Source organism: Balaenoptera borealis (genome assembly GCF_965194805.1).
Source record: "Balaenoptera borealis genome assembly, chromosome: 3".
NCBI lineage: Eukaryota > Metazoa > Chordata > Mammalia > Artiodactyla > Balaenopteridae > Balaenoptera > Balaenoptera borealis.
Window position 1 is genome coordinate 70,884,236 of NC_138866.1, and position 24,279 is coordinate 70,908,514.

A 24,279-nucleotide genomic window follows, 5' to 3' on the forward strand; every position below is an offset into this window, starting at 1 on the left:
GGGAAGGGGCCTGAAGAGCCTTTCTCACGTTTCCATATTATTGGCTGGCACGGCTGTCAGTAATATCTACTTCCCGCCTTCCAGCCTAGCGGGTTTCTTGGACCCCTCGGTTTCTGCGACTAGCCGCTTACGTTTGCCTGAGCCGTGTTGCCGGGGACCCGCGACCTTTCACCCCCTCCCTTCCCACAGGGGCGCCCCGGCCCCCGTCTCCGCCCCCGCCGCCGGCGCGCGCCCCCGCGCACGCTCTCAGCCCGCGCGCGCTCACTCCCGCGCAGACACGCACACTCTCGCCCCCCCCGCACTGGCCCCCCCCCGCCCCCGCCCCCGCCCCCGCAGGCTGAGACTTCGGCGTCGGGAGGCGGCGGCGGCGGCGCTGCTGAGAGACAGGGACCCGAGCTCGAAGTGTGTGGGAGTCTGCGAACTCAACCCCTCACTACCCTCCCCTTGCAGCCATCCCCCTCCCTCCCCGCCTGCCCCCCCCCCCCAACAAGCGGGAGAAATAATGAGCGAGACCGGGCGGCAGCAGCAGCAGCAGCAGCGCCGAGCAGCCCAGGCAACGGCAGAACCGCTCCGGCGGCGGCGGCAGCACCAGCAGCGGGAGCGAGCGCAGCGCTAGCGCGGCGCGGGGACCGCCGCGCTCCTTCCCGGCTCCTGCCCTCCTCCGCCGCTCACTCTTCTCTCCGCGTCCACCTCTTTCCCCTCCTCCTGCTCATTCACTCTTTCCCTCACTCTCCCCTCCTCCTCGGCTTCTCCCTGCGCCCCGCCAGCCCTCGCGCTCTCCCACTCCCTCTGCCCGTCCTCCCCGCTCCCCTCCTCCCGCTCATTCACTCGCCCCTCTCCCTTCTCCACTCTCTCCCCCTCTCTCCTTTCTTCTCCTTCTTTCACCCTCCGTCTCTCACACCCCCTCCATTCCCCTGTCTCCTTTCTGACACTGCACTGCAGCTGCTCCTCAGCCCTGCCCCCTCCCCAGTGAGAACAAACCAGCAACATTGCTTTTTTTTCCTAAAGAGATTTCTATTGATCCGATTAAAAAAAACAAAAACAAAACAACCTTAAGAAACCCCAAAAGCAAAAAAAAAAAAAAAAAAAAAAGAAAAAAAAAGAAAAGAAAAAGCCAAAACAAAAGGGAGAACCTTCTCCCCGTAGAAGCGGCAGGAACTGCAAACATGATGGCGGCAGCTCCCATCCAGCAGAACGGGACCCACACTGGGGTTCCCATAGACCTGGACCCGCCGGACTCGCGGAAAAGGCCGCTGGAAGCCCCCCCTGAAGCCGGCAGCACCAAGAGGACCAATACGGGCGGTGGGTATCGCTTCCACCTCCCCGCTGGCCCCATCCCCCGCCGCCCGCCCCTGCCTCCCTCCCTCCCGCCGCCCTCCCTCCCTCCCTCCCGCGGCCCGGACACCTCCAGCCCGAACCCGGCGGCTCCCGCGCCCTGCCTCGCGCCCCCTCCCCTGCACCTGCCCCGCATCTCGCTGGCCCCGACACATTTCCATTTCTATGTTTATCATTCATCAAAATGGCGACCGGTTTTTCGGAATAGACCTATCTTTCCATTTAATCGGTCGAAAGGCTGACCATTTAAATATCCTAGACCTGGGCAAGGGGGTCCGTTAAGGAGGAGGAGGATGACCCCGAGTGAGGTGATGGCCGCCCGAAGATGCGCGCTGCATTTAACAGTCTGATTAAATAAATAAATAAATGGCACTTGGGTAGCGGAGAGCAAATGATTGGGGCACCGGAGAGTTTTGCTCTCTTCATCCCCTTGGTTTGGGCCACAAGTAGTACGCAAAATCTGGAAGAGTGCATACTCTTACCGCACTTACATTGTCGGTGCAAATATTTCACTGATTTGTCTTCAGGGGTGTGCATACGAGGGTGGGGGTGTCTGGTACTCTGACTTGTTAGTTAACATCCTGCGCTTCCTGGGAAGATGAGTTTTAACGGGACCGGTATCGCTTCTTCATTTGCACTGGAGTCATCTTAACAATGCACCCAATGCATCGAGGCAGAGGTGAATTTATCTACAGCACGTACATTAGAGACGGATGGGGGTCTTGCGAATGGCACACCCGAAAAATTTGGAACGTTCATTCACATAAGGAAGCTGGATTTACCGGGGTGTTTCCTATTTAAGACATGATCAGTTTGACGGAAATTAAAGTTTATGGAGTTGGCTTTATTTTCTAAAACATTTCAATCTTTCTTGGTTCATCTACCCCCTTCGTTTTAATAATTGTGATTCTTTTGGAGAAGGAACATTATCTGGTCACTTTTAAGTGTATTTGATGTAAATGACTCCTAAGCTTTTTAGTATTGGCAAAATTCTTCTTAAGGTCCTTTAATTAATGAGCTTAAACGAGATCATAGTAGACTAAGGAGTGCTAAAGAAATACTCCAGGATTAGTTAGATTTGCCAGTCCACATCACTTTGAGTTATTTCCTGGCAGTTATTGAAGGCTTGGAATACACCCTACAGTTTGGGTGGATTATTTGGTAGGAGAATGGTTGTTTTGCATACTTTAGGTAGGATATAGGCAATGGTTAATTGTAGTCCTTATGTGTTTGCTCATGTTAAACAAATATAGCTCATCACTATTTACTGTCCTTTTATTTATTTATTTTGCAATATGTTAAGTTAAGGTTTGTCATGGTATAAATCTCTGAAGTTTTGTTAAAGGGTCAGTTCATTTTGTTTTACCATAGTAACTACAGATAGAATTGGAAGACTTCCATGTTTGGAATAACAACTGGAATTTAGTCATCAGTTTCTACAGTGCTGCAAAATAATAGAACATGTTTAGATTTTAATTCCAAGTTTGAAAGTATAAATTCTACAGAATGGGAAACATTTCGTACATATTTATTTTTCAGTGTAATTGGCTTATTTTCGTTCTTTAAAAAAAAAAAATTTAACCCCATATTTCCTGCAGCTATATGCCCAATGTTTTAATCGCTCTTTTTCTCTCTTGAGGGTGGAGGGAGGATACAAAGTTTAAAATTATTGTGTTAACGAAGTATATTTCCTTGCATTTTTCAGAAGACGGCCAGTATTTTCTAAAGGTTCTCATACCTAGTTATGCTGCTGGATCTATAATTGGGAAGGGAGGACAGACAATTGTTCAGTTGCAAAAAGAAACTGGAGCCACCATCAAGCTGTCTAAGTCCAAAGATTTTTACCCAGGTAGGTGCAATGGTGAAGAGATTGTTTGATAAATCCCCAAGGAAATAAAAGATCTACCTGTGTTGTGTGCTGTATTGAAAGAATTCTTAATAGTGTAGATTATTTATTTATTTGATGTATTAGAGTATTTGTGGAAAAATTTTGAGTATTTTCACTCTTGGTTATGTTTTGTTTCTATAATTGATATTCTGTCTATGATGTAGACCCAATTTTGAGATGAATCTTCTGGGTATTTCTAAACACTTCTTTCTAATTAGGGAAAAAAACTCTAAAATTTAAAGATAGAAACCTAGACAGCTGGCATCAGGAAATAGGGTTCTTCTGAAGTTTTCAGACATAATTGTAATGACAATTAGTCTAGAGTGAATTCAGAAGAGGGGGTAGACAGGCTTCTTAAAGAATGGACCATTTACTTTCTAAATCCATTATGTACCTCTTTCTGCTTCATTGCTTTGTTTGTTGGCCCTGGAGTGAAGAGGACAAGTGCTGCCTCTTCAGATTTTTAAAATATTGTGTTTTTAATATAATTGTGACAAGGAAATATATTATTATGTAAGAAGTAAAATAACGCTTCAAAATTTGTGTTACTTAAGAGCTGTATCAAGAGCTGTATTTGATCAAAATATGTTAACAGTTTGTGTGGTACTATAGGTACTGTACCCCAGTGGAATATGGCAAGTTTCCTAGGTGGTATAATTTATTTTTTTTGTACTTTTCAGTGTGTTTTTAAAATTTAAACTGTTTATAGTTCTGTGCATTTATCTTTATCTTTTTAAAATCATTTTGCTACTTAATATATGGATTTTAAGTTTCATTGGAAAATCTCCATAATCGAATAGTGTATCTGCTAGATAAAACATTAATTGATTTGCTTTTACCTACATGTAGCTTCTGCCATTTTTTTTTTGGTTATTTCATATTTATGGCCATAAAAAATATTTATTCAGTGCTGAGGGGACCGACACTGCTTATTTTTTTTTCTTGGTAGGAAAGAAAAGCTGATTTGCTTTCAGTGATCTAATTCAGTAAGAGTTCTTTAGTACAGCAAAGACATCTGGTATGAATGTAAGCAAAACATTTGGAGGATTTCTTTTTCATAGCCAATCGCTTGGTGGTAGAAAGTGGACCACTGTACTGCATAAGAAGGTTTTAGAATGGTTGGAACTATCATTTAGTTATGTAAATTAAATGTAGTATGTTTGGTAAACATTACATTTATTAAACTAAGGTGTAATCTGTTAGATATGATGTCCTACGAAAGTTTGTTTTCTGTGAGTGTAGTTTTGTAGATGGCTTTCCTTGTCTTTGAAACTTTCCTTATGCATTAAGAAAGTTTGCTGATATATTCACATTCTTATATTTAAAAGGTATGTTATGATGAAAAAAATCAATGTGGAATTGTGAAAATCCTTAGTGCAAATAAAAGCATTCAAAAGAGCTTGATTGCAGAATTAATAATGTTATAGTTCTAGGAAAAGAGCTGCAATGGTAAATTAAATTCACTGTCAATAGATGAAAATGAAATAGCTTTTTTTGCATTATACATGAGGGTATCAGATGTGCAGGGATGTTACAGAAAATTGGTGTTTATCAAGGATATTCCAAATAGTAAATTAAATGCCTTTTCATTTGAATATAGTGTATTTTCAGTGGGTTGGAAAGGGTGCAACTAGAATTAGATCTTTTGTTTTTAGTCCACAGTTGTGTATTTTTTTCTTATTACATTGAAATTGCTTATTTTATTTATAGTTCTGAGGCATGTTATTCATATAGAGCAAGAATATCCGTTGGAAAAAATGGAAAACTGGAATGCGTTGAATAAAATTTTGTGTGTGTAGTGACGTAACCTGATCAAATGTGAGTTGAAATGTCTGGATAAAAGAAGGCTTATACTCTGCCTGTAACAGGTGGAAACCAGTCACAAACTATGGAATCAATTGTAAGGATAAAATAAAGCCCTGTAATTTATAAGAAGCTTTAATAATTCTGAACACTTTGTATGTAAACACGATTTTAACTAGGTTATTACCTGTTCAGACAGATACATCTCTCTTCTTCTGACAGACTTTAATAGTCTTTCGGTTCATACTTGACCATAAGCCTGTGGAATTATCTGAGGTCCTGGTATTCTTAAACATAGCAGCCTCTGAGCTACTTTCAACTTCTCTTACTCAGATATATTTAAGGGATACTTACCTTGCTCATCTCAAATGAACTAAATTATAAAGCTGTGATTTATACTGCCTAGTTATAAGGACTTTCTTGTAGGATTATGCAGTAATTAAAGGCCTTTTTTGTGTGTTTCATATATGTACTTATGACTCATATTCCTTTACAATGAATATGCCCGATGTTTATTTCATGAAGCATTTTTCTGTTTCTTATTTGTAAGACAGAATATTTGGGGATAAGTGCACTTCAGTTGTATAACTTAATGGATTTTCTCAAATACCTAAGTTTTAAAACAATGCAATTGTGTTCAGAAGGTTCACTTAAAATACTGGTGTATTTGAGAAAAACTTTCTTCAGGGTATATATTACAGAGTACAGACATTGCTTAAGTAATCTCTTAAGCAACCTTGCTTTTCTGAGTAATTTTTAATATTTATGGTTGAGATGAAGAAAACATTTTTTGCACATTAATTGGTATGAATTTAGAATTTATAGAACTGTATATTACATTGTGTATTTTAGCATGTCATATAAAATAAAATAATTTGGGGAAATTGTATGATGAGGAGTGTAAAGTACATTTATCAATTACTGTAATCGGAAGAAAAAGATCGATAAGTAGATTCATTTTTTTGCTGTGCTGTGTAATTCATTTATCTATTACTAAAAATCTAAATCTTACAAAATACTAACTTATTACCTGTGGTTTATGAATATATCTTTTATTCTTACTTGATTAAAGCCACCTAATTTGATTTATTTATATATCCTTTTTATAATTAGGTTACCCAAAGTTAATGCCTTTTAATTAAAAAACAGCTTTCTCATTTTGGGAAATACATTACTGTATGCATTTTCAGGATGGCAATAGGATAGTATTCTTTTATTCCTTTATTTGGCATCTGAAGATGTTTGGTTTTGTTGATAAATAGATTGATTTTATCTGTTAAAATCATTTAATGAGTGGTTCAGGTAGATAATTGGGAAAATTTATTGAATACATTATTCATTGGGAATAGTAAAGGATATATAAAATAAATATTTTCATGTATGCCTTAGATTTTAGAACACTTCATAGTGTACCTATTTTATTCCATTATATGACACTGGAGATATTCATTATATCAAACAGGAATTCTCTATAATCTTAGCATATATTTGTGTGTGTTTTAAACTGTTTTCATACTTGTGGCTATAAAACTGCATCACATTTAAAAGAAATTATTCCTTTTTTGGTCCTTAAATTAAAATTTGAACTCATTATTCCTAGATTTATTGTATCTTAATTTATCACTGTCCAACTTGGGTGATGCTTTTTTAAAAAATCACAAACTATTTATATGTGAAATCTTTAAAAATCATGAAAAAGCAGAATGTAAGTGAAATTTTCTTTTAGTGAAGGAAATACCCCACACTGCCTTAATTTTGACATGGGGAAAATTCAGTGGCCAATTTAACCATTAGGGTTGGGATTGTATAAGAATGATAATTCTTTTGGAAATAAGAGGAGTTTATGAAGTTTGGAATAGATCACTTTTGTTTACATTGTTGCAGGAAGAGTATTATTGTATTGGTAGTACAATGTAAATACTTTTGTTATAACTTCTGAAAGTTGCAGTCTATACTCTTTTCTTTGATCTAAGATGCTTTGCATCTTAGAAATTTACTGGCATATATTTTAAGGCAAAATTAGCAGGTAAATATAATTGTAACAGGTAGAAAATAAAGTATAATTTCCAATATTGTTGAATTTAATAGGGTAGCTGTCGTTACACTGTGCTATACCTTTGGTTTTAGAATTGTCAAAGAGTTGCTGACACATAATGTGTTTTTCTTTAAAGTTGTAATATTTATGTTTGTCATGCTGCCTGGGGTTGTGGGTTATTTTATGTTTTGTCTGTGTCTATCCTCAGTTGTGGGAGGAGCCATAAGCTTTCACTTATACATTAATATCTGTATGAAAATTTGCTGCATTTTTAATACTTTATTTCTCATTTTAAGCAATAGGAAATCTCAACACATGAAGGAATGTTACTGGCATAGCACAATCTATATTGTACTTTCCGAAAGTTATTAATTTTTATACTTAACCCATGAAAGCAAATGTTTTGTGGTATGAAATTTTTTAGAAAGATTGAGTTAGCATTAAAAATCTTAGCTATTCATTTTATTTGATTCTTTTTTTAATTTCATCTGGATGTTACATCTTCTATTATCGATTTAGTAAGTTATGGCTTTACAGTGTCAGTGTTTTCATGAATTATATAGCACAATGTCACTTTGAAATTTGCTCTTTGAAGCCTTCTCGATTTTGGAAAAATAGCTCATTGAAAATTTGTGACATTGTAAGGTAATATAGTACATCTAACAACATTGTCTTGCAAATATCACCCCCAAAGGATTTCAGGAATAGTTTAAAAATAGTGAGCACAGTTGGTGAAATAGTTCAGTATTTATGTATTGAAGGTGTTTCGTATAGTACACAAAGAGGAAAAACGATCTGTGTCTTGGGAACTCTAAGGAGTATGTGGTATCACTAAAAACCGAGCAAGAAACCACCAGTTAGAAACATGTCTTTTTATAGTTTGGTTCTTTTGTTTTGTTTTGCTCTGGCTTAAGAAAATTAATTTTTGCTCTTAAATATTACAAATAACATTTGCTGAACACAGTTATGCCACTTGTTAACTAAAATTCAGCACCTAATAATTTTTTTTTTTTTTTTTTACTTAGAGTTTAGTCTCAGTTGTTTCCAGTTCAGTGGAGCTGTGTTTTAAAGGATAACTTTTATGAGCAAGTGCAGCTTTCCGAATAAAATTGGGGGGATGAGGGTGGGAGATTTGTACTTGATTGCCATCTCATTTCCATCTTTGGATGAAGCTCTAGCATAAAGTTAAACAACATCTGCAGAGATCTGACTGACAAACATCTCTCTGGGACTCATCATTGCAGCCTGCAGCAGGTGCATTCAGCTTTGCAGTCTTTTCCAAAAAGAGGTTAGTTTGTTCTAACATTTATCGGTAGACCAGTGGAAGCAAGTGACTAGAGAGAAGAGGTTGGTTGTCACTTGTCCAGTGCTGGAATACTACAGGTAATTGGACTGGACTGGTGGGAACCGTAGCAGTATGTGTCTCACATTTCACTGCAGCTGCTATGGAGCTTAATTAACCTGACCCTCAGAGACTGAAGTGTCACGGTATAAAATGTAACATGCAAGAAATGAAGCAGTGCTTTTCAGTACTTCCTGATGCTTGGGTTGGTAAAATTTCTGTTTTCTTCATCCTGTTCTTTAAGGATATGGCATCACATTTTCCATTTTTTATATGGAAATATTTGAAACTACAATGATTTCCATGAATCTGATAGAATCTACATGAAAAGGAGATAGGGGCTTTAGGTATAGAAATAAAGAGAAAATAACCTCAAGTAGGAAGTATTTAAAGTTCGCTATTCCACAAGTATATTTTCAGATCATGAGTGAGCGGAAATAAGTGGAAGTACATTGGAGTTCTTTTTTTTATTATCTTAGATTAACATTTATTTATTTTTATAAGAGAAAGAACCTATGTAAAATTAAGTTGTATCTTTTTAGCATGTTAGGGACTTTGACAGGCAAACTTTGCTGAGTGTTTTGACGTGTTCCAATAAACAAGACAGGCATAGTAGGTTAAAAATGTTTTTAGGATGCTTCAGCTTAGTATAGGAGTGCTGTTGAAGTGGTTCTTTACACAATTTATTATAAGTATATTAAAATTTGATTAAATAAAAACTCTAAAAAAGTCAGTCATTCATTTCTTTTGTTTTAAATTTCTTGATCTATTTGAAATACTGACAGTATGCTTCCATGACACATATAGAAGTTTCTTGTATGTTCTAATAGTATTCCCAATTAATGTAGATGTCTCATCACAGTCCTGTTGATCAATTGGCCTTTGAAAGGAAAAAATGTCTTTAAATTAAATCTGGCAAAGTGCTATACTATTTTAAAATAATTCAGAATTTTAAAATATCATTTAGAGTCTTTGTGAAGCAGTTTTATTATTATGACTTTTTTTATTAGTTTTACTAACTTGAATTTTTTTGGTATCCATTGACTATAACTTGTCAATTACCCAAGAGTAATTAAGTTATAGAGTTTGCAGATTTTTTGGAATCTATATACTTTTATTGAAGGAATTTTTACCAGAGTGGCCAATAACTATTTGATTCTGAAGTTGCTGTTTGTAAGAAAAAGCTTCTAAATTTTATCTTAATTAGATTATGAATAATAGGTAATTTATTGGTAATTATAGTCATTGTGGAAAATAAGATTAAAATAATCATCTCTAGAAGTGGAGAGAATCATTCCTCCACTTTTAAACATATTTCATTTTTCAATCAAGATTTTTCATTTTTGACATTGTGGAATGTTGTTTTCTTATTAATTCTCATCAATGTAAAAATATTCTTTAAAATTTCACATCTAAGAAGTTTTGATAAAGAAGATATTGAATAAGAATAAACATTTTAAGACTAGAAAATAGAAAATAAAGATTACTATGTAACTGACAAACTTTTTGAGATATTTTCAACATTTGCTAAGTTGCAAACCACTATATGGATATCCTTTTCCATGACAAACTTGATCATGAAAACACATAATATCTGCACTCCATCATTGATCTTTTGCTGCTTCCTGCAGGGCCTGTCATAGCATCGTTGACAGGACCAGATGAAAAATGAAATCAGTATCTTGAGTTTTTTAACAGCAAAATGATTCAGGTAAGATTATTTGGTGTGGAAAATAAAACATTTTTTACCATTTTTATACTCATTTAATAATTGATATTTAAAATTAATATTTTTCTTATTTTAAGACCTGTTTTATGTCTTACTGATGTTCAGTATATTTGTCATATCCAATGAATTTTATTCTGAACTCAGTAATTTTTAAGTTTTAGACTGTAGTGTTTCTTACTTTCCTTGAGAAACTTGGCATACTTTTTGAAGCTTTGAAGAATAACTTTTCTTTCTCTTTGAAAGATTTTTGAGAACAGTTACACGTTGAAGGCCCCATAATTTGATTGTAGGATAAATTTTCACACAATGAACTTATTAATTAAATAAGAGTTCAAATCCTGCATTTCCGCTAGGATAGATATAATAAATACTACTCTCAGTTTGATTGAATTTTTAGAAATCATTCTTATCTTGAAGAAAGTTGTCTTCATTTAAATTGTTAATAATTTGCTGCTCTAGTACTTAGATTGGGCGGTGACTTTATTTTAAGATTTACTAGATAGAGGGAAGGACAGAAAAGAAGGAAAGGGGTAGTGCATTTTATTAACACAATAGTAGAGAATTCAGTATGTGTTTTTGTTTTATGTTACTAAATATTTTTGAATAACTGCAGCTTTTCAATTTTGGTTATATTCATTCTTGAAATACTTGTTTTTGAAGGAATTATTGTTGGAAGCAGTTGAGCTTCTACTTGGAGACCTTTCATTCACATACATAGTTTTAATTATTCTTTGTATAACTCCTGTGTTTTTAATTTTCTAAGACTAATTTTTTTAAGTCAGAAAAGTACTTTTAAAAAAAAAAAATCTAGTTTCAGTCTTCACTCTGAAATCTGTCTGGAAGTTTTTCTCTTGTCAATATAAGTATTTATCAGCTGCTTCCTATGAGTCCAGGTGTCCTATGGTCATTATGACTTAGAATTATTACGAAGCATCTTTTCTTTGTAAAGTAATATGGGTATGTTTTACTTCACCCTAAAATGTTGTGCTTTGATTGTTATTGTGTCCTTAAGTTTTGTTTAAAAATATTTTTTATATTGCATCTCTGATATATGTCAATGACTTACTGAGGACACTTAGGAATATCGAAGAGGCTTTTTTTTTTTTTTTTCATTTAAAGGGATTGGAAAAATAATGGAATTGTGGAACTAGATGAAAGAAATGGCGCTTAGGTGCGATCTCTTCCAGAATCTTCATTTAATAGTTGAGAAAACCAAGATACCAAGAGTGATATAGGCAAATAATTGTCCTGCAACTTTTAAATATGTTTTCTGAATTTGTGGTACAATTATAGTAGATACTTCATTCTCTTTTTTGTTTTGCTTTACTCTTTTTTTTTTTCCTCTTCTTTTTGAATATGCCTCTCTGAGGAAATAAGTCTTCACTTCTTCTCTCTCCTAGTTTTAAAATAAATACTCCTCCCCCCGCCCCCGCTTTTTTAAACTAAGTTGAAAGCACAGTAGTTATTTTACAATAATTTTTGTTGTTGATTTGCTACACTGAAAGGCCAAAGACAGGTACTCTTTATCAGTACCACATGTTAAAAAACAAAGATATGGTAGATTATATTGCCCGGAATATACCGGGCAATATAATATTACCTGGTCATTTCTGTATTTTCATAATTGTACTGTTTGAAAATGGCAGTATTCAGGGTTATTTGATTTTTACAGCTTTGTTACTTCATTTGCAAAGTTATTTTTTTTGTTTCTTTCAAACGTCTTTCAAAGTTTCTTCTTTTTTTCTTCCTTCCTTTGTTCCGTAGCTCAACTTTTTAATTTCTTCATTTTTGGTTAAACAGAGTATTGACATTGCTAAAAAAAATTATATAGACATTCTAAGTCAAATTCTGTTTTTGGGGATATATGTATTTTCCATATTTTTATGACTTATAAAATTTCCTTAAGTATTGCATATTTGGCTAGGTATTCATAACAGTTGGTTTTAAAAGAACAGAGTATTATGATTAACAAATAAGCATGAGCGTAATTGTAAGGCAATCTAAGTACAAATGAAGATATATAATAATTATTAATTTAAAAACATAATTATTAATTTAAAAACATAATTATTTTCTCTTTTTTGTCTATCCATTTCATCAAATTGGTCCACTTCTCGGTTAATTAGAATTCTGATGCTCTTTGCATTGCATTATAGGCTTAAGGGCTACTTTCTAACATAATTATAAAAGTCACTTAACGTGATTTTGAAGATATTTTTCCTTCACGGATTTAAGTTAAAACAAAAAAATTTGTCATAGTCTTACTACAGTTGAATAGTAGAATTAAGCTTCATTGATATGAAGGAATTTACGTCATCCTTCATGCCTGCTGTATGTTCAGCATATAGCCCAGTGCTTTAAACATCTGTGGCATTTGAAATGTAAGTGAATGAATGTGTGATTGAATGAATGACCAATCTGAGGTTTCATTTGTGAATGTGATGGATATAGAAGGCAATCTTCAGTTTTTCATTATATTTCTAGTTTACTATAGTGGAGTGATATCAATACAATGAATGTAGAAGGCAATTCATCTTTAATTTTGTATTATATTTCTAGTTTACTTAGGGGTGTGTGTGTGGGGGGGTATATGTGTGTGCGAAACATCTGTATTTCGGATAAGTAAACTAATGAGTTCAAAATTCAAACAAACAAGGAAAGACCATAGAAGTATTAAGACAAATATGGGCCAGGTCTTATGAAAGAAGAGTAGAATTTTGTTTTCTATTTAGCATGTTGTCTGGAAACTTTCAGAAAACTGAAAGCTAGTATTATGGAGAGTACTTCAAAGCCGTCTCCCAGATGAAGATCAATTTAAAAATACTCTGTCTTAAGAAACATGAGATTAACTAATATTTATTTATTAATAAAGTAATAAAAAGTACCTATATTACAAGATTTGATAGTTATATCACATTATAGTTTACTTATTGCCACATGGCTACCTGTGCAGTAAGGAACAATCTACTGATGACTTTTCTTGAGATACCTTGAAAATCAAAGATTACTAACCACTAAATTGAGGTTACTTTATTAAAAATATGATTAGTAAATGTTTTGTTTTTAATATATTTTAATATCTCCTTCCCCACCTATAGTGGGGAAGTAAACATGTATAAATACATTAGGACTTTTAGAAGCTGGACTATTAATTTTTCTTATTTATTCAGGAGAAGAGTATACCAACTATGTAGTAGATTGGAATTTATATGCTTTGAGTTTGACTAACTTGAACACTTTATTTGAAATTAATAGGAAAGTTATTGAATTTGGTTTTCTTCAAAGTCTTTTAAATACTTTTTAAACAGAATTTAGAGAAATGTATGAAATATTAGTGTTTATCTTATATTAACACATTGTTTGATTTTTGCTGCAATAAACCAATGAAACTTCTAAGATTTAATAAATATATTTAGTTTCAGGCTTAGTCCCTTACATTTTTATAAATTTGATTTATTTTTTAAAAAGCTGATGGAGAAAAAAAAAAGCTGATGGAGAATAATGATGGGTTAAAATAACTCTAAATGTTTACTTGGCTGCTTCCCCTGCCCTTCTCTGCCACCATGGCCAGATTTTAACATTCTGATGGACATTTATGCGTTCCCTTTGGGGTTAGAACGAGATATACGGTTTTCTGAAGATCTTACTCTCAAGCAAGGGAGCAATAAGAAACAATAAAGATAAATACCTGGTTATAATGAAATTTGATAATTGTATAATGATAGAATTATGTCTTGAAGTTGAAACTGCCTCTGTCAGTGGCAAGATCTTGAGAGAAGAGGGTATACTTCAAAAAGGACTTCAAGGAGGAGCTGACAAAGTTTTGAGGGTTGAATTTTAATTTGCTTGGTGGACAAGAGTGGAAGGTCATTTGAAGCAGAGACAATATATGTATCCATGGAGTTATGAAAAACTCCTGGTACATTCAGGGGTCCAAAAGTAGTTTGGTATTACTGGGATACAAAGTAGATATTGCGGTGGGGAGAGAGTGGGAGTAGGGAGATACTATCGCTATTTGTACAGATAAGAGAAAATGTATTAAAAATGTAAAAGAAAAGAGTTTTATGGAAAAATATTTAATTTGGAGACATTCAATAGGAAGAAATATTTTAAAGAAAAAGTACATTTGTTATGTCTATAAGATGAATGACAGTGGTACTGTAATTAAAATATACGTATTTGTATAAATATAAATAGTGATACTTGTACTTTGGAGGAAGGATTGCCCTCGTTATATAGAAGCAGAGTTAAATAGTAGATTGGGGAGTCTGGCTTTCTGCCTCGGTTATATAAGTAGAATTAAAGAGAAGACTAATTTGTTTAGAAAGAAAGGAAAAAACTACTAGAGGTAAAAGAAATGTTAAGAAATATGAAAGCTATCTTTTTATTAAGCAACTATGTGCTGAGGGTAGAAGAAAAAAAGTGTGGAACTTAGTGAATGAAAATGTCAGTGAGGAATGTTTTCCCATATTCAGGAAAGCTCTGGAGATAGAAATCCGTTTTTGACATTTGTTCACTCTTATATAACCTGTTGTCTATGCAGGTGCATTTAAAGTTAATGACTCAAGTGGTTTCTTTTACTAGTTTGCCTTTGATGAATAGCTGTTTAGAATCATAGATCTGATAAAAATTTTCTCATTCCTTAAATTATGAATATGTAGGCCTGGTTTCTAGCTCTCTTGGTATATGAACATTTATTTTTAATTTGATGAAAATTAGTGATTTGCACAACGTATGCAATTTTAATGTGTGAATTTTAATTTTTTGGCAGTGTTCAAACACTAAAGTTTTGGTATGTGATAGAGACATTGGTGTGTGTTATGTCAATGAAAATGAAAGTTGAAACTTTCATTATTCATTGTTAGTGGATTCTCTGTCATATAATTATTTTGTTTGGCATTTCAATTGATTATTGAGATTCAGCAGGATTCTCCATCATTGATAAATATTTATTTCATATAAAAATTAGTCTTAATTGATAATCTGTCAAATCCAGACGAGTTTAAAAAGTGACTGTGAAAAATATGGCACTGTTTTACATTTAGAAAATGAGATTAGAAATCTATCTAGCATTTATATTTATTTGTGAAATTATTGGCTAGTTGTGTAGAGAAACATTAAAAAATTGAACAGCTGAAGTGACATTAAGCACCAGATGGGAATTTGAAATAAAAATATTCATTGTGTAATCTTTATTTAAATGCTATTTATAATTCAATAATACCAGTTGTATAACTCAAGGTTGACTTCAATATGAAAAGGAAGCATAAGCAGAGTCTCATTGCCTTCAAATTGATGTGCATATCATGGCATGGTAACATAACTTGTTCTTTAAGGGATAAATAATATAGGTAAGGTGACTGCATACATTGCAGAACCAATATAATTCCTTCTGAGAAAGTCTTTGAAGAAACTTTGAGTTTGTGAATTGTTTCAAAGTGACATTTATTTAAATTGAACGTCTTTTACGAATTCTGCCTTTAAGATGATATTCTATTTTACATTTACACATATATTCTCAACTGAAAATTTCCAGCCATGTTTTCTTTACAGTAACGTTTGACATTGTTTCTTCTGAAGTATGTACCTATTCTGTTTAAGGAACGGTATGTTCCTTTGAAAGCTTTATCACATTTTTAGCTACACTGGTATATTTGACATCTTATTTAAAAACTAGAATGACTCTAGATGTGAAAACACAAACTGTGATAATAAGCGAAATATGCCATATGTGGCAGTTTAGGTTGGCATATATCTCAAATGGCATGTTTAATGTACTGTATTAGTAAGATTAGTAATTTTACGGTGGAAGGCTGCTACTTTTATAATCTTTTGCTGGTGGGCTTAGAATGCTGACAGACCCTTTACTTTGTAAATCCTTGTTTTCAGCCCAATGGCAAATTTTTTTTGCCATTGAAATTATCTACATGGGGTCCCTCTTAGTAACTAACTTATTCTCTAAAGTTTGTGAAAATTAATGAGAATTACAAGTAAGCAGTATATAGTTTGACAGATGATTATGAATGTGAAATGTAATCATGTATTTTTGTTAAGGAATAATAATGCTAATATATTTGGTATAACCAAAATGGTTTAGTAAAATAATTAAAAATGGTGTTTTTATTTTTAGAAAATGTATATATATTAATATATACATATAATATATAATATATATTAATAGGAAAAGCCTTGAGGTTCTATGTCTATATACCATTTATAAAACCATTTAAAGCAAACTGCAATAAATATTGCCCCTTTATGACAGTATGACTGCACTCTGAAATCATATTCCAGGTTTCTTGAACAATTTTTTTCTTTGATTTTTTAAAATATTGCTTTTATTAAAAATTTTTCTGAAAACCCTTCAAATACTTCAGCAGATTGCGTTAAAAATAAGTAGAAACTGCATTGTGAGCAGGATAATTTCCCTAAATGAAAGGGATAAATAATATAGGTAAGGACTATGTACATTTTTTGACTACTTAAAATATGCAGAACAAATACAATTCTGTTTGAGGAAAATTTTGAAGAAATTTTGGGTTTAGGAAACATTTCAAGTAACAGCTAAATTAAGTATCTTTTAAAGAGCCAGGCTCTGATTTTCTTTATGTGTATATTTAAACTATCTCTTGACCATTAATGGGAAAAATGATAGTCTTGTTTTTAAAAGTCTAGAACTGTATAACTAAAACTTAATAAAAGTAAGTAAGCAGTACATAAAAGAAGTTTGCTAATCATGCCTTAATTAGATCTTACATCTCTATGCTTAAAATGTCGGTATAGGCAGGAATTCTTATATCTGTTTTACAGTTGAGGAAAATAAGATAGTGAAAGTTAAAATGAATTTGTGATATAGAAAGTTAATGATGAACCTGTTTGTTTACTGTTATTCTATAACTCTTTGCATCAGACTGCTTATAAATTTGAGTTAAAAAATACAGTATTCAAAATTTAGGTAAGATTCACCAAACTGCCACATTTGACCCATCACTGAGAAATAATTAGATATTTTTTATGGATTGATAATTTTCCCTGTTCTTCTGGAAATGCTTCAAATTTCAGTTTTGCCATTGAAAGTGAAACTGTAATAATTAAGCAAAATAGAGACTAAAAACAAGTTTTCTGTTCTGACCAGACCTCTGTAAACATAGAACCTTGATATCGTCTATGTATTTCCTGTCTTCATATTGCTATTAGACATTAGGAGAGTTTGAAATTTTGCCTTGTCTATGAAGTTTTTTACATGAAATCATTTGATTATTCTTCATTTAGCATTGTAAGATTTGTCTTTCACATTTTAAATCATATATAACCACTGCTCTAGAGATTTGTTAAACTGTAGACTTAAGGTTAGTAAGATCTAGTCAAATCACTGTGATAGTACTTACTATAATCAAAGTTTTTATGAAGATAATATGCTTTGGATATTACACAGTAGAGTTTATTAAGAAAATATCAAATCAATTCAGTACTTTTTAATGCTTTATGGGGATGTGAGATGGAATATAAGACTCCTAGAGAACATGTGGTGTCAGACAGAGCAGAGTTTGAATCCGAGCTCTGCCACTTAACTAGTTGTGTGATTTTGGTCAAATCATTTAATCTTCTTGGACCTCTAATTTTCTCATCTGTGTGTGATTAGTACTTCTTGCATAGTTATAAAATGTTGGTCTAGGTATCACAAAAGGAAAAAATGTAAAATCATGTCACATAATACCTGACATATAGTAAGCATTTTATGACTCTTATCTTTTTTCATCTCCTTCTTCTTCCCGTGTTTGTTACATTTAATAATACTAAGTTTACAGCAAAGATTTTAATGTAAAATAAATTACATTAATGGGGTGGCAAAAAGGAAACATTGCTATAAGGATTTTTTTCAAAAATTTTTTTTCTCATAATAACTGATTATTATAAAATGTAGGCAATACAGAGAAAGTTAGTTAACCTCTCCTCATCCTTTAGGATAATTAATATAAATAATTTCATATATATTCTTTCATACTTTATAAATGCCTTTTTATATAGGTTCATATTTTAGTAGATAATTATAAACGATACCTGTTATTATATATAGGAATGAGTTTTCAGCCAATCACCTCTTTTGGTTAATGGACTTATGGAGGTTCTAAGGTGTCCTTCCTATCTCAGCTATGTGGATATTTTTACTTACGTAGCCAAAAAATATGCTCTGTGATATCCCTGAATGTATGCAGAGCTTTGTTTGTTTGTTTTTCACCCATATGGTTGAGATAAAAACTAGGGACATGATTTTATAATATTTAAGCAGATTAAATTGCATATGAAGCATATGGGCTTCTTTGTATTAAGACTTAAAAATTAACATAATTCATTAGTCTCTCCTTCATTCTTGTACATTAAAAATATTGATCAGGGCTTCAGTAGGAATAAAGCAGGTGGCATACAGAATATTTAATACTCGCTTTCATGATATTTTTCAAGATACTAAGACTTCTGAAAATTCTTTTTCTGTTAGTCAAAAAGAGTCATAGTGTACTGAATGATAAAGCTAGATATTTAGTAATATAGATGATGATTCATAAGGCTTGTTTTTTAAGTTAAAATTTTTGATTACTTCTGTGAAGGCCTTAAACACTTTAATTCATGCAGCTTCCATGAAAGATCTAAGAGAATTTAATGTTATAGTTTTACTAAGAGTGTCTTTCAGGGGTCTGATTTATTGCTTTATATTCCTTAACAAATATTCATATTTTCCGTGAGTCATCACAAAAATTCTTGATTGCCATTATAGTAAAATTCTTTTTTATGGTATGTCTATATTTTGTTATAATCAGTGTATAAACTTAATGCTGTATTCAAATTCCTTATCTATTAAATATTACATATTAAATATTTAAGATTCATCTAATACTATAATAGGAAGAACAACAGTACATGTGATTTTGTTTTGTGTGAATGTGCCCTTGAGGACAATAAATGTAATTAAGATCATATTGATTTGGGGGTTGCTTTGTTGAAAATATAAAATATTAGTGAATATCTGTTATAGTATTCAGTAAATTCAATTTTGTATTTAGAATGTTATACCTTTGAATATATAAAAATACTAGATGCTGTAGGAAAAAATAAAATGAGCAACTTTGCAAAAGGTAATTTAATTCTAGAATGATTAAATACTATGGGCCTAATCTTTAGAGCAATGGACTTATTTTAGATACTTAGAACCTGTAGAGATGATGAAGTCTAGTTGGAATGAGAGTAATATTGAAAGTTGGCAGTTTATAAAAGAGGAATGTGTATTTGTCTAGGATACAGATGACTAAGGGTTATCTCTGTTTATATTAAGATATGGTTTTGGGAAATGGAACAATTTGAGATAGGCTGTGAATGCTGAAAATAACCCTAACTTCCTTCACATGTGTAACATTTTCACTTTTCTTTGGAACTAAGACAGCAGGCCACACAGTATATGATGAATTTAAGTATCAATTGTAAAACATCCTCTGTCATCCTAATTGACAATCTTATGTCCTATTTCACCGAGAAAAAAAGTAATTAAAAGAAATTTCACAAGCTTCCACCAGTAGATCTAGCAACCTAACTGTATCAGTACCTATATGGTCTATATTTTCTCTTATTATTCTGAGAAACTGTCCCTGCCCCAGGAAAGGCCAATCCTTTACTTTTATTCTAGATTCCATTCCCTCTTAGGTACTCAGATGCCGTTTAGAAATTCTTTCTTCTCTTTCTTGTGTTACCAGTTCCCCCCCATTCTATTTTTTTTCAACCTGCAAACATACTGTATTTCTCCAGTGTTAAAAAAGAGAAAAAGCATATTCTCTTTATCCCACTGCCTGTTCCAATTACCAGGCCGTTAACAGTAAAATGCTTCAAACTATCTGTCCATACTTGTGCTGTCTCCAGTTCCTCTCCCATTTTTCTTTAAAAGCTATTCCAATTAGAATTTTGACCCCATCCTTCCAGTGAAACTGTCCTTGTCAGGGTCATTGGTGACTTTAATGAGGATAATTCAGAGGTGGATTCTCAGTTCTTATCTCTATATACAATCAGCAGTATTTGACATAGTGATCACTGCCTCTTCTTTGAAACATTTCTTTCTGCATCCAGCATACCTCTACCTAACTAATTGTAGCCTCAAGTTTCCTTTGTTGGTTTGTTCTCATTTCTCTGAGCTCAGTCTTGGACCACTCTCTCCTTTTTTCTATACATGTTTACTCCCTTGGTGATCTTATCCAGTGTCATGGCTTCAAATAACCATCTGTTCTTTGATGACTACCAAATGTTTATATCCATTATGGACTTTTTCACCTGGACTCTAGACTAATGATGCGACTGCCCACTTGATATCACTTGTATGTCTAATAAGTATGTTAGAATTAGATATGATTTTAAATATTCTGATTTTTCTCTCAAATCTCAAAATCTACTTCTCCCACAAACTTCTCCATCTTATTGCAGCTTCATCCTTCCGGTTTTCTAAGGCCAGAAATCTTGGAGACATCCTTACCTTCTCTCATTCAGTCATATTTTACATCTAATCTGTCATGATTCTGATTATGTTTAAGATATGTGTCTTAAATGAAAGCTGAAAGCAAATATTAAAAACAAAAGTAAATGTTGCAAAAATGCATTTTGGCTCTGCTTAGTCAAAGAATTAACTAAACGTGGTTGGCTGTGAATTCAGTGTGTTAAAACTCTTTCTGCGAAGTGGCAGAAAGTAGTCTGTCCTAGTTATTGCATTGACCGGACTGAGCCCCCAAATTATAATTTCAAAAGATAAACCACCAGGAAAACTAGATTCATGTTTAATTTTATGTTCTAGGGAAGTCTGTAGGAAGCAGTCTGTACCCTAAGGAATATCAGCATCAGTATATTCATTATAGTAAGATAAATATTTTCGTACCTGCAAGAATTGATTTTTAAGGAATAAATATGAAGCAGTAGGTTTAATAAAATTCTAAGTAATACCAGTTCATTGGATTATATCAAAATGAAGTCCATTGATACTGGAGGACACAATTAGCTTAAAATGTAAACTATGTTAGGTGGTATGTACATGTGAATGACAATATATATATACTGAACAATTTGGAAAATTTTGCTAAATCAAAACTTCATCTTTTTGAGGATTACACATTAAAGAAATTACATACCTAGAACAAAATTATCCAAGTGGTAAATATTTTCCTATAAAATATTTTGAGATAATTTTATGCTTATCAACTATGAATCTTCTCATTTTTTTTTTTAAATTTATTTATTTATTTATTTAATTTATTTATTTTTGGCTGCATTGGGTCTTCGTTGCTGTGCGCAGGCTTTCTCTAGTCGCGGTGAGCGGGGGCCACTCTTCGCTGCGGTGCGCGGGCTTCTCATTGCTGTGGCCTCTCCTGTTGTGGAGCACGGACTCTTCGCACGTGGGCTCAGTAGTTGGGGCGCAGAGGCTCAGTAGTTGGGGCGCACGGGCTTAGTTGCTCCGCGGCATGTGGGATCTTCCCGGGCCAGGGATCGAACCCGTGTTCCCTGCATTGGCAGGCGGATTCTCAACCACTGCGCCACCAGGGAAGCCTGAATCTTCTCATTTTATGGTCCATGAAAAATTATTCTAGTTAATGAACTTCATGTCTCTCTTTAATTAGTTTTTACTTTACTATTTTACGTTTTTTTATTCTGTACTCAGTTATTAATGGAAATTATATTATTTCACATACAGGAAGAAATATAATTGACTTTTTATAGAGCCAATATGTTTTTAATAAATTATGTAATAACAATTTTGACTTCTTTTCTAATCATACATTTTATTAGTATGTCTTACTGGCAAAAGATCTCTGGAAATAATCTGGTAGAATAAGACAAAATACATCTGTACATTTCTCAATATATAAATGATACAGTAGAGGAAGTTTGTTTAGTCACTGCTGTGTAAAAAGGAAAACTGTGGTAGTTGTGGCTTCCTGGATTACAGGGATAAGAATATGTGGGTTTGTATTTGGTTTCATTTTAAAGTTTAACATTTAAATTTAATTTTCTGGCTCAAAATTATGGCTTAAAATTTGTGACTTAAAACATTTTATTTTGGTATGCTTATGACTTACATGTTTCTTAAATCATCCCTTAGTTTTAGTGCTCATTTATGTGAGATTTGGGTTTGCATATCATTCTTACATTATTATTTTAGAAAAATCTATATTATAATATTTTCACACAGCTGATAGAGACAGGTTTGATACAGGTTTATCTGACTCCAAAGCCCATGCATGGTCTTTTTACCATATCCTATTATGACAAAAAAATTCCTTTGAATGAAGGTAATTTTCCCATATTTGACTTGTTTTTAAAGTTTCTTGTATTGAAGTTTTATTTTGAAAGTGTTATTATGTGCTTGACTTCAGTGTGCTCAAATCGTGCTTTTAATTTTTATGCTTATAAAATAACTTTAAGATTTGTCTATATAAGCAATTAAAACATATTTAGACTATGGTCATATTTAATAAAAGTTATATATAAGTAAGAAATACAAATTGGAATTTTAATGTATCCTGATGAGTAATTTTTCACGTTTTTCTTTAAATTTAGTGTTAACCAAGGTAAAGATTTCCAGTTTTTCCGACATTTATTTATCCATGTATGTAGCTAGCAAGTACTTATTAAGTATGGATTATATACTGGGCATTTTACTATGTACAGAAGATACAAAGATATTTAAGGTCAAACCTCTTCTTAATGATAAGGGATAAAGCTGGAGAGTTAGGCAAGAGCTAGATTATGGAGGCCCATTTAGTCTGTCAAGTCATTTGGATTTTTATTTATTTTTATTTATCTTAAGATGGATGACACCCATCATTAAAAGGAGTTTCTAAATCTCCAGTTACTACATATTCAAACCTACATCAATGACCAAAACTCCTAAATGGTAGTGGATGTATACAGTTTTTAGAGAATTATTTTACCTACAAGATACTTGACAATATAGTTAAGATTTTTTAATGTAAAAAGCCATTATGTTTGGAGTAGTTTTAAATTTTGAAGTTATTAAAGTAACTATTTTCTCATAATATTTTTCAGCTTTAATTTAAATGACTACTAATTTATGCGGCTCTGTTTAAAGCTGGAACCCAAAGCTGTTTGGTGTAAGATGTTTTACATTAAGATGCTGTTAAAGAGAAGGATACATGCGGAATTAAAATAGAATTAAATGATTTTAAATTAAGAATGGATGACATTTCCAAGGTAGCAATGAATGTGCTACACTGTACACTAATCATATCGTTAGTGTTTTACTTTTTTCAATTTTATGATATCCATTTCTGTTCTTGAAAATCTTTAAAAATGTGTTATCTTTGTTTTTCTTGAACTGTCAGTATTTACAGTATAAATGTAAGCTCTTATATAGCTCAGCCTCATGCTTTTATTATCATCCACTTTATGTACTTTTGCTCTGGGGTTGCTGAGCATCCCTAGATAAAAGACTAAAATTGGGCCAATTGATTCTATTTCTCAGTCTAACATATATTTCTGACTGAACCAGCTCTTGTTGTTGTTATCCTTTTGTTTATCTCTATTTAGCTTTCTGTCCTGTGCCTACTTTTCAAACTTTTTTTGTCTCCGTCAGCCTAGAAATTCACCCCAATACCTTCATACTCTGTAAATGAATGTGCTTTACAGTTTACTTAGATTCTCTTCAAAGACCTCCATCAACTTCTTTTATACTTCAGATTACTCTGTAATTTCAACTTTAATCCTTGCCTACATTTCTAGAGAGAGAATTTTCTCTTCCTCTTTTGAGGCTATCATTTATCTTGTTTCTTTTTACCTTTTTCAGACTCTTGTTTTATTATCTCTTTTTTTTTTTCTATCTTTTAAGTTTTTCAGTAGATCTTTCTCTTTGGCTTAGAAATATATACAGTTCTTATTTATCTTAAATTACAAAAGACTAAATCCTTTCTTTGATTTTGATAATAACCTTGTGGTTTCTGCCTCTCTCCCCTTTCCATAGCCATCAAGTTTCTTGAACGGGTAATCTGTACACTTGAGTTCCTATTTTTTCAGCATTCTGCTGCTCTTGAAGTTACCCAATTCCCTTAAAATTCATTGTTATCCTCTTAGTTCCTTAACTCACTGAACTAACTTTTCAGTCATCT

At 33.2% G+C, this 24,279-nt stretch overlaps 1 protein-coding gene and 1 long non-coding RNA gene across 4 annotated transcripts in view; both read left to right on the top strand.

Annotated features, from left to right (window-relative positions):
* LOC309625149 overlaps positions 1 to 24,279 on the top strand; it is a 583,598-nt gene that overhangs the window by 62,520 nt on the left and 496,799 nt on the right. The gene's annotated exons all lie outside the window — the stretch shown is intronic.
* The window catches only part of NOVA1 (NOVA alternative splicing regulator 1), a 142,228-nt gene continuing 118,312 nt past the window's right edge, over positions 364 to 24,279 (top strand). The window contains exons 1-2 of one of the 3 annotated variants that reach the window (XM_082388612.1): positions 364 to 1,302; positions 3,041 to 3,184. In XM_082388612.1, coding sequence (XP_082244738.1) covers positions 1,167 to 1,302; positions 3,041 to 3,184 — 280 coding nt within the window. In that variant the 5' untranslated portion in view covers positions 364 to 1,166. The remainder of the gene's footprint in view (positions 1,303 to 3,040; positions 3,185 to 24,279) is intronic. The other 2 variants (XM_082388611.1, XM_082388616.1) reach the window with 2 other exon arrangements.